The sequence below is a fragment of the Leopardus geoffroyi genome, chromosome E3 (genome assembly GCF_018350155.1).
Source record: "Leopardus geoffroyi isolate Oge1 chromosome E3, O.geoffroyi_Oge1_pat1.0, whole genome shotgun sequence".
Classification (NCBI taxonomy): Eukaryota; Metazoa; Chordata; class Mammalia; order Carnivora; family Felidae; genus Leopardus; species Leopardus geoffroyi.
In genome coordinates this window covers 23,232,643-23,248,317 of record NC_059340.1, presented here as the reverse complement: position 1 = coordinate 23,248,317, position 15,675 = coordinate 23,232,643, and the positions used below count along the sequence as shown (strand labels likewise).

General features: G+C 46.3%; 1 protein-coding gene across 2 annotated transcripts; it reads right to left on the bottom strand.

Moving 5' to 3' along the window:
- Window positions 1-1,766: 1,766 nt before the first annotated feature.
- On the bottom strand, window positions 1,767-11,332 carry NDUFAB1 (NADH:ubiquinone oxidoreductase subunit AB1). Of its 2 annotated transcripts, none has more exons than XM_045461245.1 (5): window positions 11,118-11,332; window positions 5,283-5,399; window positions 3,760-3,847; window positions 2,717-2,816; window positions 1,767-2,583 (listed from the first exon to the last, which is right to left on the bottom strand). In XM_045461245.1, exons 1-4 carry the CDS (start codon window positions 11,283-11,285, stop codon window positions 2,725-2,727), a joined length of 465 nt encoding a protein of 154 aa, XP_045317201.1. In that variant the 5' UTR covers window positions 11,286-11,332; the 3' UTR covers window positions 1,767-2,583; window positions 2,717-2,724. The 2 variants fall into 2 exon arrangements, with proteins under 2 accessions (XP_045317201.1, XP_045317200.1); XM_045461244.1 differs by having other exon boundaries at window positions 1,767-1,925; window positions 11,118-11,322.
- Between the last annotated feature and the right edge of the window lie 4,343 nt (window positions 11,333-15,675).

Here is a 15,675-nt window from a genome sequence, read left to right as displayed (position 1 = left end):
AAGGTGACATCTCTCTCGGTTCATCAGATTGGGAGCAGTGGTGCTTGTTGGGACACTGCTGATTCTGAATAGAACGTATCACACGGATTCTGACCCTCTCTTCTATGAGATGGGGAGCTGAGGACGGAGATGCGTGCTCAGGCCCCACCTGGCGAAGTGTGCCCCATCCATGGCGGGGGTGTCATTGCTTCACTGGGTGAGTGAGTGCACTTGGCTGTTTGGAGGACACGGAAGAGTGAAGAGCAACGTGGCAGAACTGGAGATGGGACAGGAAGCATGTCAAGACCGGCTCCACACCACCCTCTCATCAAGGGAACTGCCCGCAGCAGATGCACAGATCCTCAAAGACATTTGTAGGAGACCATTAAAACCAAATGCACGCAATCCCATTGATTGTTTTAATTCACACACTTTGGAATACTACATTTGGTCTGCCTGTGGTGGCACACGAGTCTGTCAAAGAATTTTCCAACAAGTTCTTAGAGCAGAAATATCTTTGCTGTTAACACCCAGATCCTAAAATAGCATTACCAAGGAATTATGTGTGTGTGACTCAGTGAGTTTTTTCCCTTATTCTGGCTCTTTGGAAACTTCCCAAGGACGTGAATGGGCATTGCACTGGCAGTGTGTGGTTAAGACGGTAGCAAAGCATTCGCTGCCAGCACTGACGTGCACAGACTTTGTGACCTCAGGCAGAAACAACCACTGACGGGCTTTTTGGCAGAATGTGCAGCTGCCAAGGTGTTGAAATAACCAGGAGAACAGTTTACCCCGGATGTTAAACTGTGGTTCATCCCAATCAAAGCAGCTGCCTGCAGCCTATTTTCTTCCCTGTTGGCTCTCCAGCGCCCAGTAAGCACGCAGGCTATTCCCTGATTAAATGCTGCTGTTAAAAGAGGATGCTCTTTGTGCTCCAATCCAGCATTTTCCCAAGAACTTGTAGTATTAAAACATACGTATACGGCACAACGTAACGATGAACACCTGCCTCCTGTTACTGGAAAAGCAGGTATGTCTGCCGTCTGCCAAGTGTATGAGAGCGGCAGCACAGAAGGCACTGGTGGCACCGGGTGCCCCCAGGAAGGAACCCAGGCCCAGAAGGGACTCAAGCCACCTCCTCTCTCGGCCATAACATCCTCTCCCAGCTGAGGGTCACTCAGCCCCTGTGCTTCTGGGACAACCTCCTATTTGCCACAAGCCCTCGCTTCCCCTGCCTACGAACAAGACGTTTTGGTAAAAGTGGAGTAATTACCTTGGCAGGTCTCACACGGAACCTCATCAAGAGCGAGGCGGCTGCCTGCCTCAACCCCGAGGACCTCACACAGTGCCCGTAAGAATAAAAAGAGAAGCGCTGGTACTTTCTGATGTGTGACTTACAGACTGACTTACATGTCAATCTGACCTTCCAGTAGCAAAGAGAATCTTCTGTCCTCCCAAAGTATTAAATTCTATCCATTTGGAAAGAGATCCACAGGACAGGGAGAAAAAAATTCGTCGCACATGCTGGTGTCAGCTGATACATCTGATAATCAAACTAATGGAGCCCCCCAAAATTTTTTTCTAAGGCAAAAAATCCTTTTATCACTAACACTCATTCCTTACATTAGAAGTAATGGGAGAGAAACTTATTTCAAGTACACTGCTAGAAAACTTTTTTTTTTTAAAGCATGAATCCCAAGGACTAGCCAAACCTTTAAAAATATTAAGCAAATTCAATATACACAAGTACTTCACAGACACTGAAAAACTGAAGACTGAGAAAAATGTTGGTTTTATAGATTTATTTTCAAAGGGCAAAACAGACAATTTAAATACAAGTCTAAACAGAATTACTCTGTCAAAGGCAGCAATAATGCCAAAACGCGTTCTCACTTCCAGACACTTGCCAGCATCTTCTGAGTCTTCTCTCAGTGAAAAAAAGGGGTCTGGCAAAAACAAAGTAAATTCAGTGTTTCTCTTTGGTGCACTGACTTTTAGGGACTTGGAGGTGCTCAATCCAGGGTAACTAAAGTTATAGATACTCGATACAATGTTGTATTTAAAAAGTCAATCACTTGATTAGAGTCTAAATAACAATAGCTAATGTCTACTACTGACAGGCTTCTTTACCATCAAGCATGGTTGTAAGTGATCTGCATACACTACCAACTTTCTCCACCACAAAATTCCCAGGTAGGTCCTGTCATTATCCCCATTTTACATATGAGGAAGCAGGTTTAGAGGCTAGACAGCCTGCCCAAGGTCACCAGACTTACAGACCCGGACAGAGCTGAGAATCAAGTCCAGTGTCTGACTCCAGAGTCCATCCTCTTACCCAGGAGGCCTCTCCTGCCTGATTAAGCTTCAGGCCATCTCACAACTTCTGGGACATCAGGCTGGGCTGGCTTCGGGTGGGTAACTGAGGGCAGTAGAGGGCTCCGCTTCTGGGTTACCTTGCTCAGTGTTTTGTACAAGACTGCTTTTATGAGGAGGGCTGACAATCAAGGAAGTCCTGTCCAAGAATGAATTGTTCACGGCCCGTCTCAAGGATAAAGATGATCACTAAGGCCGGCCCCCTTTGAGTGGCAGATAACCAGAAGGGACCTGCATTTCATAACCAGTGAAAATCTGTCAAGCGTTTCCAATTTTTCCATTTTTCCCAAGTCTTACTTTACTGAAGAACTACAGAGAGATTAATTCTATGGGAGAACAACATTCTGTAAGTCAAATTATTTACCTGATATTTTATTCATAAACATCCTTCTTATCTGCAATGTAATCTACAATTTCTTGTGGACACATTAACTTCTCAGCATCTGTATCAGGGATTTCAAACCCTGCAAAGAAAATGTATAATGCATGAGTGTAGAAAAAATCATTTAAAATTAAAAGCATCTAATGCTTCCTTACCACCCACAAGTACATCAAAATTCTCCAGCAACCCCGAATCCCATTTAAGTTATGGGCCAGTTATGTTCTAGACAATAGTTACATAATGTGTATAACAGCTGGTTCTTTTTTTAAAAGATACAATTCATATGATAGAAAACCCACCACCTAAAGTGTAAAATTCAGTGGTTTTTTAGTATATTTGCAAGGTTGTACAACCATCACCATTATCTAATTCTAGAACATTTCCATTACCATGTTCCCATCCTACCCCTAACTGATGCAATCGCACTAGTGAGCATAATCTCTGAGGAATTGTAACTAAGTTCTGTTCTGTAGGATGGCACAGAAGCCCCTTGGCTTTCATTCAGGCAACTTACCCAAAAACTGCTGTGGAGCCTTAAAGAGGTCTCCTGTGCACAACTGTCTGAGAAAGCCACGTAACCTGGGAGTGTGCACGGGAGGCTCTGCAGGAAACCAGGCCTGTACGTGTGTGTGTTCTGGGCACACCCAGTTACTTCTCTGGGCACAGTCACTTTGGCCTAGCTACGAGAGGTGCTGAGGTGTATTCAGCGTCTCCATAGGTGAGGTTCTGCTTGAGGTGGAGCCCCCACCTCAAGCATCTAAGTCCATCCTCCCCCAGGCCTTTCCTGGTCACTCAGCCCTTGGCACCATACTGGGCACCCTACTGGCCCTGTACCAAGTGGGTTCTAATTGAAGGCACCATCCCTAGCGTTGACTTCACCTGATGCTCACCTGATGCTAAGTAAGCAGGCGTGTATGTGGCGGGGGTGCTGTTTCTATTTCTATATTTGATTCAAATCCCAATTCTGACTCCCAGCATTTCATACACCTAATTACACTGTGCAGACCACAGACTTAGCCTTTTACCGAATTCGTCCTCCATGGCCATGATAATCTCCACTTGGTCCAAACTGTCTAAGCCCAGGTCTTTCATAAAGTGGGAATTTACCGAGAGCTGCAAGAAAGGAATGCCAAATGCAAAATTCAGTCCGTGATGACATTTGTTTCTCAAAGTAACAGGGAGGTACAATGTCAATTAATCATTAGGTAGAAGAGGTTTCTTAAAGAGGCCATATTTTAAATAGTGATAACCAGCAGTTTATGTTTAACCTGTAACAGCATTATATCTTAACTTATTCAACCTTGTTTTGAAATTAACAATATATACATGTTATTAAATATATACATGTTTAACCTGTAACAGCATTATATCTTAACTTATTCAACCTTGTTTTGAAATTAACAATATATACAAGGCTTAGCAATGGATTTCACTTTATGTATTTCACTAAGATCTTTGATTTTTGCTCTGAAAAACTATCCTGGAGATGTAATGTACAACACGGTGATTATAATAACACTGCATTGAATATCTGGAAGTTGCTAGGAGAGCAGATCTTAAAAACTATCATTATAAGAGGGGCGCCCAAGTGGCTCAGTCAGTTAAGCTACCTGACTTCAGCTCAGGTCATGATCTCACGGTTTGTGAGTTTGAGCCCTGTGTCGGGCTCTGTGCTGACAGCTCAGAGCCTGGAGTCTGCTTCAGATTCTGTGTCTCCCTCTCTCTCTGCCCCTCCCCCACTTGTGCTCTGTCTATCAAAAATAAATAAATGTATAAAAATTTTTTTAAAAAGTTTCTGGGGGCGCCTGGGTGGTGCAGTTGGTTAAGCGTCCGACTTCAGCCAGGTCACGATCTCGCGGTCCGTGAGTTCGAGCCCCGCGTCAGGCTCTGGGCTGATGGCTCGAAGCCTGGAGCCTGTTTCCGATTCTGTGTCTCCCTCTCTCTCTGCCCCTCCCCCGTTCATGCTCTGTCTCTCTCTGTCCCAAAAATAAATAAACGTTGAAAAAAAAAAAAAGAAAAAAGTTTCTGTAACTATGTGTGGTTATAGATATTAACCAGACTTAACTGTGATCAATTCAAAATGTTATATAAATATCATGATGTTGTATACCTGAAACTAACATACTGTTATTGCCAATCAGATCTCAATAATAAAAACCCCTCTATCCTACCTATACAGTACATTCAGTTATTAAAGAGGGAATTTATGTACCACTGTGAGAAAAATACTAGCGGATAAATTAAAAAGCAACACGCAGAACAGTGTTTACAGTATTCTACCACTTGCGTTTTAAAAAGGGTAGGCGATAAGGATCACATAGTACATAAAGTATACATACATGTACAAACGTGTATACTTCCTTGTGTATGTACTGAGTATCTCTGGAAAGATACATAAGAACCTGGTTCCACTGGCTGCCTCCCAGAAAGGGAACCATGTGGCTAGGAGTCAGGGAGACTTTTTACTGAATATCCCTTTGAGCCCTCTGAATTCTGTACCATTGATTAAATGCTAATTTAAAGAAAAACATTAAGCCATGTCAGTTACCTTTTCAGGGTCGATCTTGTCATAGAGTTTCAAGACATAAAGAACACGGTCCTTGATTCCCTCTAACGTCAAAGGGGGCGCATCACTATACTGGCGGCACAACTGTGTTACTGGAACCTAAAGCAAGGAAGGGCAGGAACAAAGCAGTGTTGAACCTAACATGCCTCTAGGTCAATGCACTAGCCCACAGATGCCTTCCACAGGGCTTTTGGCACTTAAGAGAACCCACATCCTCTGATTCTACTCTGGCCATTAGGCCACCCGGGGTCACAACGCTGGGTTGTTTCAGAAGCCCTAGCGGTTCAGCAGCATAAAAATGGGCCTCCTTTCCCCTCAGAGCCAGGACTGCCCCATCTGGCCCAGGCAGACTTTCTGCCACTAAAACCAGATAGGATCTGCAGATAAGTGGAAGTCTTCCTGTGGCCCCTTCTGCAGCACTCCTGCCACTGAGGCACTGCCACCGTTAACAGGCATGCCTGAGTCAAAGTAACCCACCTGGAAAGAGCTGTCACGGTAAATGGAGAGGCAGCTCACCCTGAGGGCCACACCACAGGTCTAAAATGGCCCCAGCAGTGATTACACTGACCTTGGCCAGGGCAAATGAGCCAACTACCAGCCCGAAGGAGATGAGGGAGCCCGACAGTCCCTATGGTCCAATTTGTTTCCCTTCAGGGTAGGCTTGCCTTACCGCCACCAGCAAAACCATGAGGCTTTCTGGGTTTTACCGTGATGGGACTGGTATCTCAAATGTCTCTGGTACTAGCCTACTTGATATTTAGCTAGGTATTAGAGTCTTGGATGGATTCTTTCACCAAATCTGAAAAGAAGTCCAACTCACAGCTCAGCGGGCTTAACGCTGTGGAAGGGACAATGCAGAACAAGAGAAACAAAACAGCTGTCTGATACTTCTGCTCACAATGAAGTCCCTAATCTGAACTGGTGTGTTTACCTTTTAAAGTTGATTTTAAACCTGCAGTTTTGAGTTCTTAGGGCAATTTCCCATAGAAAGTGGGTTTGTGTGTTGGGGCTCAGGTCCCTGAGACTGACAGAGGTCTATGAAAATCATAATTAAAAATGCTGCTGACTGAACCAAACCTGTATATACCTCTATATAAGAAATATTTATCTTGCAAAAAAAAAAAAATCACATACTGAAATCAGGTTTAATCAGCAAGCTATAAAGAGATTAGATGAAGAGCTTTATGGCTATTCTAAGGTATTTCTGAGTACTTTCAGAGTTTAAGAGCACTTATTATTTTTGGCTAAATGTGTAGTGTCCTTTCCTTTCCGACTGCAGTGTGAGTTAAGGAGACTGCCGCTCTGGGACCATCTCTGGGCCTACTTAACCACAATCACTAGAAGTCTCCACAAGCCACAAGTAAAATGAAGCAGCAGAAGGGACCAAAGAGAGGAGAAAGGAGTTAATAGTGGTGATGACAGGAAAGAACTTTGAGGGGGAAGGATCTGGCAGAGGCCTTGTCTGTGCACATCAAGAAGAGGTATGAGGGGGAATTCCTGCTGAGGAGGAAGGGAAAACGGGAGGCTGTGCTGCAGAACCCACAAGGGAGGAAGCCGGTGAAGGCACATCTGCACACAACTACCCAAGTGGCCCACTAGGTGTCAGCACCGTCCCCAGCAGCACTGGCAGGTGCACGCACTTAGGTCAGGTGGGCACCACATGATAGTGATGAAAATAAAAGGGTCTCCACCTGGAGAGCACATGCCCGTCCAAAATGCGGGGCTACCGTGGGCTCGGCATAGGGCAGGCAGGTACAGTGGGGGACGGCTCAGACTCTGGAATAAGACTGCCTATGTTTGTACCCTGGCACTAGCTCTTTCTTACTAGCTGTGTGGCCCTGGGCAAGTTACTTAATCCTTCTATGTCTCAGTTTCCCTATCTGTAGAATGAGGACAAGCAGCAGTACAAAGCTCACAGCACTGCTTGAGGCATCACCGAGAGAGCGTGCAGGGCTCAGAACCGCCCGGCTCATCCACAGTGAGTGCTCTGGAGGCCTGCCTAGGAGGATCAGGGTAATGACCTGCCAATCTGAGGCTCTGGTGGTGGTAATGTGGCCCCTAAGTACTTGATCCCACTCGTTCCCTCTCATGCCCCCCCACCTTCTCGTCTCTTTATGGACTTCTTACCCTAGGCTGGACTATGGCACTGCGCTAGGCACTTTACAACCATCATCTCCTTCATTCTGACAATAGTCCCATTTTACGACAGGAAACTGAGACAAAGAAAAGTTAGGAATCCAGCCCCAGGTCTCCCAGCTTGGCCTCTCGGGAGGGTCTTATTGCCTCCTTCCTGCTGGACTCAGCTATTTAAAAAAAGAGAGAGAGAGAGAGAGAGGCACACAGAATGGGAACGGACACCCCTGCAGTGTCCCCAACAATCAACAATGTTTTTGGTGTTGTTTTCCCCAAGATCTACACTAAACAATTCTATGTGACATAAGTCACCTCCTACAGCCATCAGAGAAGGCATTGTATGCAGGCAAAGAGTAACTACCCTCTAGACCAGTAGAGACAAATTACCTGGTTCATTTCCCTCAACATCCATCCATCTCTACTCGGGCGCAACTCTGACTAAGGGAAACTGAGGAACCTCAGTTTAAAGCTAAGGAGACAGCTTCAAAGGCCATCTCTATCAACGGCCCCCCTCCCCAAATAGCTCCACCCGGGTCGCAGACATTTTGACGTCGGTTTGGAAATCCTTACGTGTCCCCAGAACACCTGCTCGCAGACCTCTATTCCTTATTTGCCCCCTGGTGCTCTGGCCAGAGACCAACGTCCACCCTTCCCAGTGTCTCACCATCATGTTTACTGGGTCACCCAGCCTGGCTGACTGGGAGGAAAGATCTCCCTTATTCAACAAACCTTGTTTCACATTTACTCCCTGCAACCTACACAGAACACCCACATTCCTTAGCGCCCTTCACAACATACCTACATCTACCTCAACTCTGGTCTCCCCTCCATTCCACTGGCACCTGAGGGTCAACCATAAGAGTGCCAGGCTCCTCCTGGTCTTTGCATGTGCTGTCACACCCTGGCCTGAGTGCGTGAGAAACTGCCGCCTTTGAGACCCTGCTCACCGGAGGCACTAGGCAGTCCCTCTCCTGTGCTGTACACGCACCCTCTTCTCACACATGGCTATGTCTCAGCAGCCCGTGAGCTGTACCTCCTGTGCCTAGCACTGTGCTGTAGGCCGGAACTACGAAGATAAATAAAATATGACCGCTACCCTCAGAGGAGCTTTTATGGCGTAATGGGAAAGACCAATCCAAGAGATTATTTCAGTTGTAATAAAAATGTAGCAAGAGCCATGACAGATGTATTTGTAGGCTGCTTCAGGAACAAAGTCGTCATTCAGTCCTTGACAGGCAAGGAAGAAACAGATACCAAACCTGGAGTTAGCCCTGAAAGGACAGGGTCATTCAAGGAGGGAAGGTCAGGCCAAGAAAAAGAACTGAGGCCTGAAAGTGTAGCCGGTGTGTGTGGTAAGGAGACTGAAGGGTAAGGTGGTTCACAGACAGGCTCTGAGGCTGAAGAGGCAGGGCCCAGGGCTGCAGAGACCTGAGTAAGACAAAATAGCTGGGCTTTCCCTGCACAAGCATTCTGCCTTCATCTGGGTACCGTGCCCCATAGAACACTTTAGAAGTCTTCTTTGTGCTTTGCCTTTGACACAGTTCAGATTTGGGGCCTGCCTGGGTCAAGAATAAGACATCCAAGTTCCATTTTAGGCCACCACCCTTGTTTTTCTTACCTTCGATTTTATACTGTCATATTTTTACATCCAGGAGACCTGCTTCATAGCTCCTTTTAGGGGGCAGGGATGAGTCAGAATATAAATGAATAACTAGTTCCCCTGGAGTCAGCATAGTGGATAGATTTGAGGAGAAAAAAATCTAATGGAAAAGAATGGGTGGAATAAGCAATAGTCCAGATGAAATGAGCGAGGGCTGGAGGTGGAAGTTTGGGGTAACTGGGAGACAGGCAGTAACAAACCAAGAGAGTGAAGAGACAGACCAGGAAGAGAGTGTGGTAAGAGATCTTTGGAACTTACCAACATTTAAGGATTAGAAAGTGTCCCAACAGGGTAGGAGCAGAGAGACAGGGAAAAAGGGCGAACCACAACAAACAGTGTAGAACAATCTAGAGAACACCAGCAGGGAATGAGCTGGCAAGTTTAACACGAGGCCACAGAATGTCCAATGAGTTATTAACTAGTGTCTTTCCTTTGTATCTCTCTACCTTCAACAGCTAGAATAAGGTCTGGCCCATAGCTGTCCTGTTCCTTTGAAAGAACAAGTGTTTACTCACTCTCTCTTCAATCAGCAAAGGATGTAAGGTGGTTAAATGGGAGCACTTGGCCAAAATCACTTTGTAAATATAAATAAAATAGTTTTTCTGCTGTATACATGAACCAAGCAGAGGTAGTGGAACATCTCTGAGCACCCTTCCATTCAAGGTGTGGTCCAAGGACCAGTGGCACCAGGATCTTCTGGGAGCCTACTGTAAATGAAGACTCTTGGGCCATTTCCCAGACACTGTATTTTAGCCCAAGTGATCTGTAACAATCAAGTCTGAGAATCAGTGCTCTATGAATAGGGGCAATCATTTTGCATTTTAACCTACCATGGAAATCCCTCTCAGGAAGAAAACACTCAACAACTCTATATACTGCCCTTTACCTCTTAACTTCAAGGTGACACTTTCAACCTTTTGATTCAGGCAATGGGGCCAATGCCCTATGAATTAATCCATCACACGGTCATCTCAACCCTAGCCACAGAAAAGAATCACTTGGTGACTTTTAAAAACAGACACCCAGGCCCCAACTCTAGAAATAATGATTGACTTGGCCTGGGCATCCTTATTGTTATATTCTAGTATGTTGTCAATACTGAAATATTGAAACCACTATTAAGTCCACTGGTATGGGGGGGAGGGGGTTCTCAACTTGACCCTGAGAGTCTATTCTACCTTAGGGCAGTAGTTCTTGATCTTGGCCCAACCCTTTAGTCACCTGGGGAACATAAATGAAAATCCATGCCAGGGCCTCATCTCTGATAAGTAAATCAAAATGCACAGTGGTGGGGAGGAGGGGGTAAGGGATTTCTTCCCCCTTCTTTTAAGCTGCTCAGGTGGTCTGAATGTGCAGCAAGGGTTGAGGGTGGAAAATGACTGCCCTAAAGACAATTTCTGCCTCACAAAGGTTTCATCTGACAGAAAGGCTAAATACTGCTTTTTTCCCTATCTTTCCTTCAGGAAGCAAGTGAACAGGCAAAAAAGGCATTACAGGGAGAAATCCCGAACGAGAAATGCTCTGGAGAAGGTTATAGGCCAGTGTGGCTTCCTTTTTGCACCTTGTCATTAGTTTTCCCCTAGAAAGCTATCACAGTATTTGTCATTATAACTACAACTAACGGAAACCAGTATTTTGAGAGCTTACCAAGCACGGCAACTAGGTGCTCTACCTACAACATGCTCTCAAAATCTCGTTGCAACTCCATAGAGACTAGTACCCCAACTTTATCAGCCGTTCAGACTGATATTAGGAAGGTAATGGACTTGCTCAAAGTTTCGGAAAGTGGGAGCCAGCATTTACACCCAGGGGTGTTTGGAGGGTCTGTGCTCCGGCTCTTAAGCACTAGAACACCCGAGCTCCCAGCAGGGGTCAACCAAGCACCATGAGGTAGTGTGACAGGCATTGAGCCAGATGTCCCCTGGCCACCCCCGCCGCGGCTGGCGTGCCCCGCTGTCTGACCCCTCCCCCCCACCCCGATCCCTGACCCCTGCCAAGCCCGCAGCAAAGTCACCGCGAGTCACCTGCGCGAGCACCGAGGCAGGATGCGGAACCCCAGGCTTCGTCCGGGCCCCCGCGGGGCAGAGGGTGTTGCTGAGCGGCCGGATTGCGGCCAGCGTGGGGACCCGGGGCAGCGGCGCGAAGGCCGCAGGCAGTCGGCGGACACAAGCGGAAAGGACACGAGCCGCCATGGCTACGCTGACCCAGGATGCACTGCGCCGCGCCCGCCGGCCCAGTTTCCTCTCTGCTCCGCGCAGGGGACGCACAGAGCGGCGCAGCCTGTCGCCACTGGCCGTAGCGTCCCCTGGCGGCTCCTGGTGGCACTGTGCCCTCCTGGAGTGCGGTCCAGCCCTCCAGGGGAAGAGGCGACCAGCCGCTAGCGCCAGAACTAGGACCTCGTGCTTAGTGTCTTTCCCTAAACACTAATATGTGACACAGGAAAGGAACTTAGTTTTATTTATTCTCCGAAAGTTGTGAAATACATTTGTTTAAAAGGGTTTTTTTTTTTAATGTTTATTTTATTTATTTTGAGAGAGAGAGAGCGCAAGTAGGGACGGGGCAGAGAGAGAGAGGGAAAGAGAAAACTGAGCAGGCTGTCCAATGTCAGGCTGTCAGCGCGGAGCTGCAGGCGAGGAGGGGGGGGGGGGGTGGTGGCTCGAACCCACCAACTGTGAGATCACCACCGGAGCAGAAATCAAGAGTCCGATGCTTAACTGACTGAGCCACCCAGCGCCCCGTTTAAGGAGTTTGATGCTGCAGTTATTCCACGGGTATCAAAATTACTTAATGTTAATATTAATCAAAATTATTTAATATAATCAAAATAATTATAAACAATATAAATGTGAAAAAATCGGAATCAATTTAAATACATGTTGGCTAATAATTGTGGGAACTACAAGAAAACAATATACAACTTTTAAAACTTAACAATAGTTCACAAAAATGGAGTAAGTGGGAGAAATTTAAACTGCTAATCTCATACTTTCTTAGCCAGTAAATTGAAATGACTCCAAACTCGGAAAATTGCCTGGATGAACAGTCCAATAATGCCTTCAGTCTTCTGTCTAGTTTTTTTTTTAAGTTTTTATTTTTATTTATTTTGACAGAGATAGTGGGGGAGGGGCAGAGAGAGGGAAAGAGAGAATCTCAAACAGGCTCCTTGAATGTCAGCACAGAGCCCCACGTAGGGCTCAAAGCCACGAACGGTGAGATCATGACCTGAGCCGAAACCAAGAGTTGGACACTCAAGTGACTGAGCCACCCGGGCGCCCCTCTGTTTCTTTTTACTTTTGTTAAATTCAAATATACAGTAGAGCTAGGCAGTAATTCCAGTTCAGTAATGAATGAACAAACACTGAGCGCATACTTGATGTAATAGGCATGAAGAGTATTGCTGTGAGGCCCCTGCCCTTCAGAGGTACACAGGCTAATGAGGGGGACTGTGACATTAAGCAATACATTAAATACCGTGTCTTAAATTTACAGTGTATGTTCAGAGTGCTCAGAGGGTGGGCAGTTAGCACAACACGGGGGAGTTCCAGAAATGCTCCGTGGAAGATGACAAATTAGCAGGGGAAGTAGATCAAAGCGGAGGCAAAGGCTATTCCTGGCAGAAAAGACAGTTTGGCACGAACTACAAACAGCTCGTTATGGCAAGAGTATTGATTATGTGGGAAATGGAGTCAGGAAGCTAGAAAGGTGTCCAGGGAGCTTGTGATGCATGTTGTCAAACCTGAACTTTATTGTTCAGTTGAAGGGTTTGACCAGGAGAGTGATAAGGTCCCACTCTAGCAACAGAATCTGTGGATTTATGGAGGACAGGGGTGGGGGGGTGAAGGTGGCCAGAAGGGCCTGACCTGTGGCAGGGGCCATGGGAATGAAAGACCTGAACTGGAAAGAGATTTAGGAGGGAAAAGAAAGCAGCAGGGCTAAGTGAATGCATGATTAGATAGGAGAGGAAGGAATCTCAGATTTTCGGCTTAGTGGGTAATGGTGTCAGCAGTTGAAACAGAACACACAAGGGGGAAGATAGCTCATTCTAGTGCTTCTAGATCATCTGGTAACAGTCAGTTGGATATAGGACTGGGAAGCTCAGAGAAGAGACTAGGGCTGGATGCAGGTGGGGATGAAAACCTCTGGAATACATCCATTCTGAAAACGTAGGGTTTTGGGGGCACCTGGGTGGCTCAGTTGGTTAAGCATCCGACTCTTGATTTTGGTTCAAGTCATGATCTCACGGTTCGTGAGGGTGCATACTGCTCATGTGCACTCTCTCTCAAAATAAATAAAATAGGGGCACCCGGTTGGCTCAGTCAGTTAGGCATCCGACTTCGGCTCGGGTCATGATCTCACAGCTCTTTGAGTTCGAGCCCCGCATGGGGCTTTTTGCTGACAGCTCGGAGTCTGGATCCTGCTTCAGATTCTTTGTCTCACTCTCTCTCTGCCCCTCCCCCGCTCACACTCTGTGTGAAAAATAAAATAAACATTAAAACTTTTTTTAAATAAATAAATAAAGGCTGAAAGCGTAGATTATTTTTTGAAAAAGCTTGATTAGGAAGAAAGGAGTGTAATATTAGGGGTATATAAGAGGTCAGTGGAGGAGGCCTCTGGCCTTCTTTTTAGACTAGGAGAAACTTTGGCATGTTTATGGGCTTAAGAAGAAAGCAGGAAATTGAAGACATAGGGCAGAAGAGAGAAGTGGCAGTCAGTACCGGTCCCTGGGAACAGGAGAAGATGAGACAATAGTGTAAATGGGCTTGAAGGAAGGAGGGACAACTGGTGGGTTGGGGGGTGATGTATGGAGGAAGCTGACAGTTGATGTTTATACATCCTTTGATGGGGGTGCTACTGGAAAGCACCAGTGCCCTCTCTGAAATCTTCCCAGCTCCTGAGGATTTGATCCCAATCTTAATATTCAGCCTTTCACCCTACAAACCATGGAGACTGACATTTTCTCTCTAGGTGTTTGCTGAAGGAAAAAGTAGGTCTCTTAAAGTGTATCATTCATTCATTTATTTATTTATATTACTATTATTATTATTATTATTAACGTTTATTTATTTTTGGGACAGAGAGAGACAGAGCATGAATGGGGGAGGGGCAGAGAGAGAGGGAGACACAGAATTGGAAGCAGGCTCCAAGCTCCGAGCCATCAGCCCAGAGCCCGACGCAGGGCTCGAACTCGCGGACCGCGAGATCATGACCTGAGCTGAAGTTGGACGCCCAACCGACTGAACCACCCAGGCGCCCCTAAAGTGTATCATTTAAATAAGAGGTGATTTATTATTTTTGACCAAAAGGACGAAATGTAACAGAAATACAGACAGGTCGTGGGAAGAGAGGGTTCCAATTGTGGGCTTAGCAGGTTATCAGGCTCTCCCTGAGTGCCCCCCCTTCTGTTAATGCTGCACGGTCACATCACAGGTCTGTCCTGGAGTGTCACCAGAAAGGAGCAATCAGTCTAGTCTGTCACTGGTGGCTTAAGCAGATCTAATGGGCCCTGCTCCTCAGACTCCAATGAGATTTTCTGGTCCAGTTTTCTGCGGAAATAGAAGGCTGCCTAATAAGCAGTGCAAAGATGGCAATGTAATCAAGATGCTGGAGAAGCCTGGTGTCCACTGCCGGCACTGCCACGGACAGTCTGGTTGGCATCACCAGCAGCAGGATGATTCCTGAGGCTCTGTTTTCCCTCCCCAAGACTGGAAAGCCTCAGCTCAGGTATCACCTCCTAAGAAAGGCCTTCAGGGACCACCTTATCTAAAATATCAGATCTGCAGGGGGCGCCTGGGTGGCTCAGTTGGTTGAGCAAGACTCCTGATTTCGGCTCAGGTCATGGGCTCAGGTCATGGGCTCAGGTCATCCCAGGGTAGTGGGTTTGAGCGCTGTGTCAGGCTCCACACTGAGACTGGAGCCTAATTAAGTTCCTCTCTCTGTCTCTCTGTGCCCCTCCCCTGCTTGCTCTCTAAACGAACAAATATATCTGTAAAAATAAGATAACATACCCCCTATACTCCCTCGCTATCCCTCCCCCTACTTTATTGTTCTTCATTGTACTTATCTCACTGCTTCCCAGCTTTTTTTGTCTGTTGGTGGGGGGAGATGTTTATTTTTATTTTCTGTCTTCCCACTAGAACGTAAACTCCACGAGAACAGACTGCCTGGCTTGCTCACTGCTGTAGCAACTAGCGCATAACAACTAGCATATAAAGATACTCAATATCTTAATGAACATACAAATTTCATAACAGTGGGATGGTACTCCACAGTCTATTTTATTTTTATTTACTTATTTTCTGAAGTTTATTTATTTATTTAGTAATCTTTACACCCACCATGGGGCTGGAACTCAGGACCCAGAGGTCAAGAGTTGCATGTTCTTCCGACTGAGCCCCTATGCAGTCTATTTTAAATTAAAGGCACTACATGTTACTATATTTGGATTTAACACAAGAAAAGAAACAGAGGGGCGCCCACTCTTGGTTTTGGCTCAGGTCATGATCTCAAGGTTTGTGGGTTTGAGCCCTACGTGGGGCTCTGTGCTGACATTCAAGGAGCCTGTTTGAGATTCTCTCTTTCCCT

Excerpts from the sequence above, each read along its gene's own strand:
- NDUFAB1 (XM_045461245.1), bottom strand. The coding sequence starts at position 11,285 with ATGGCGGCTCGTGTCCTTTCCGCTTGTGTCCGCCGACTGCCTGCGGCC. Across the intron at positions 5,400-11,117 it reads CTGCCTCGGTGCTCGCGCAG|GTTCCAGTAACACAGTTGTG; the intron begins GTGACTCGCGGT and ends TCCTTGCTTTAG. Across the intron at positions 2,817-3,759 it reads GGCCATGGAGGACGAATTCG|GGTTTGAAATCCCTGATACA; the intron begins GTAAAAGGCTAA and ends TTTTCTTTGCAG.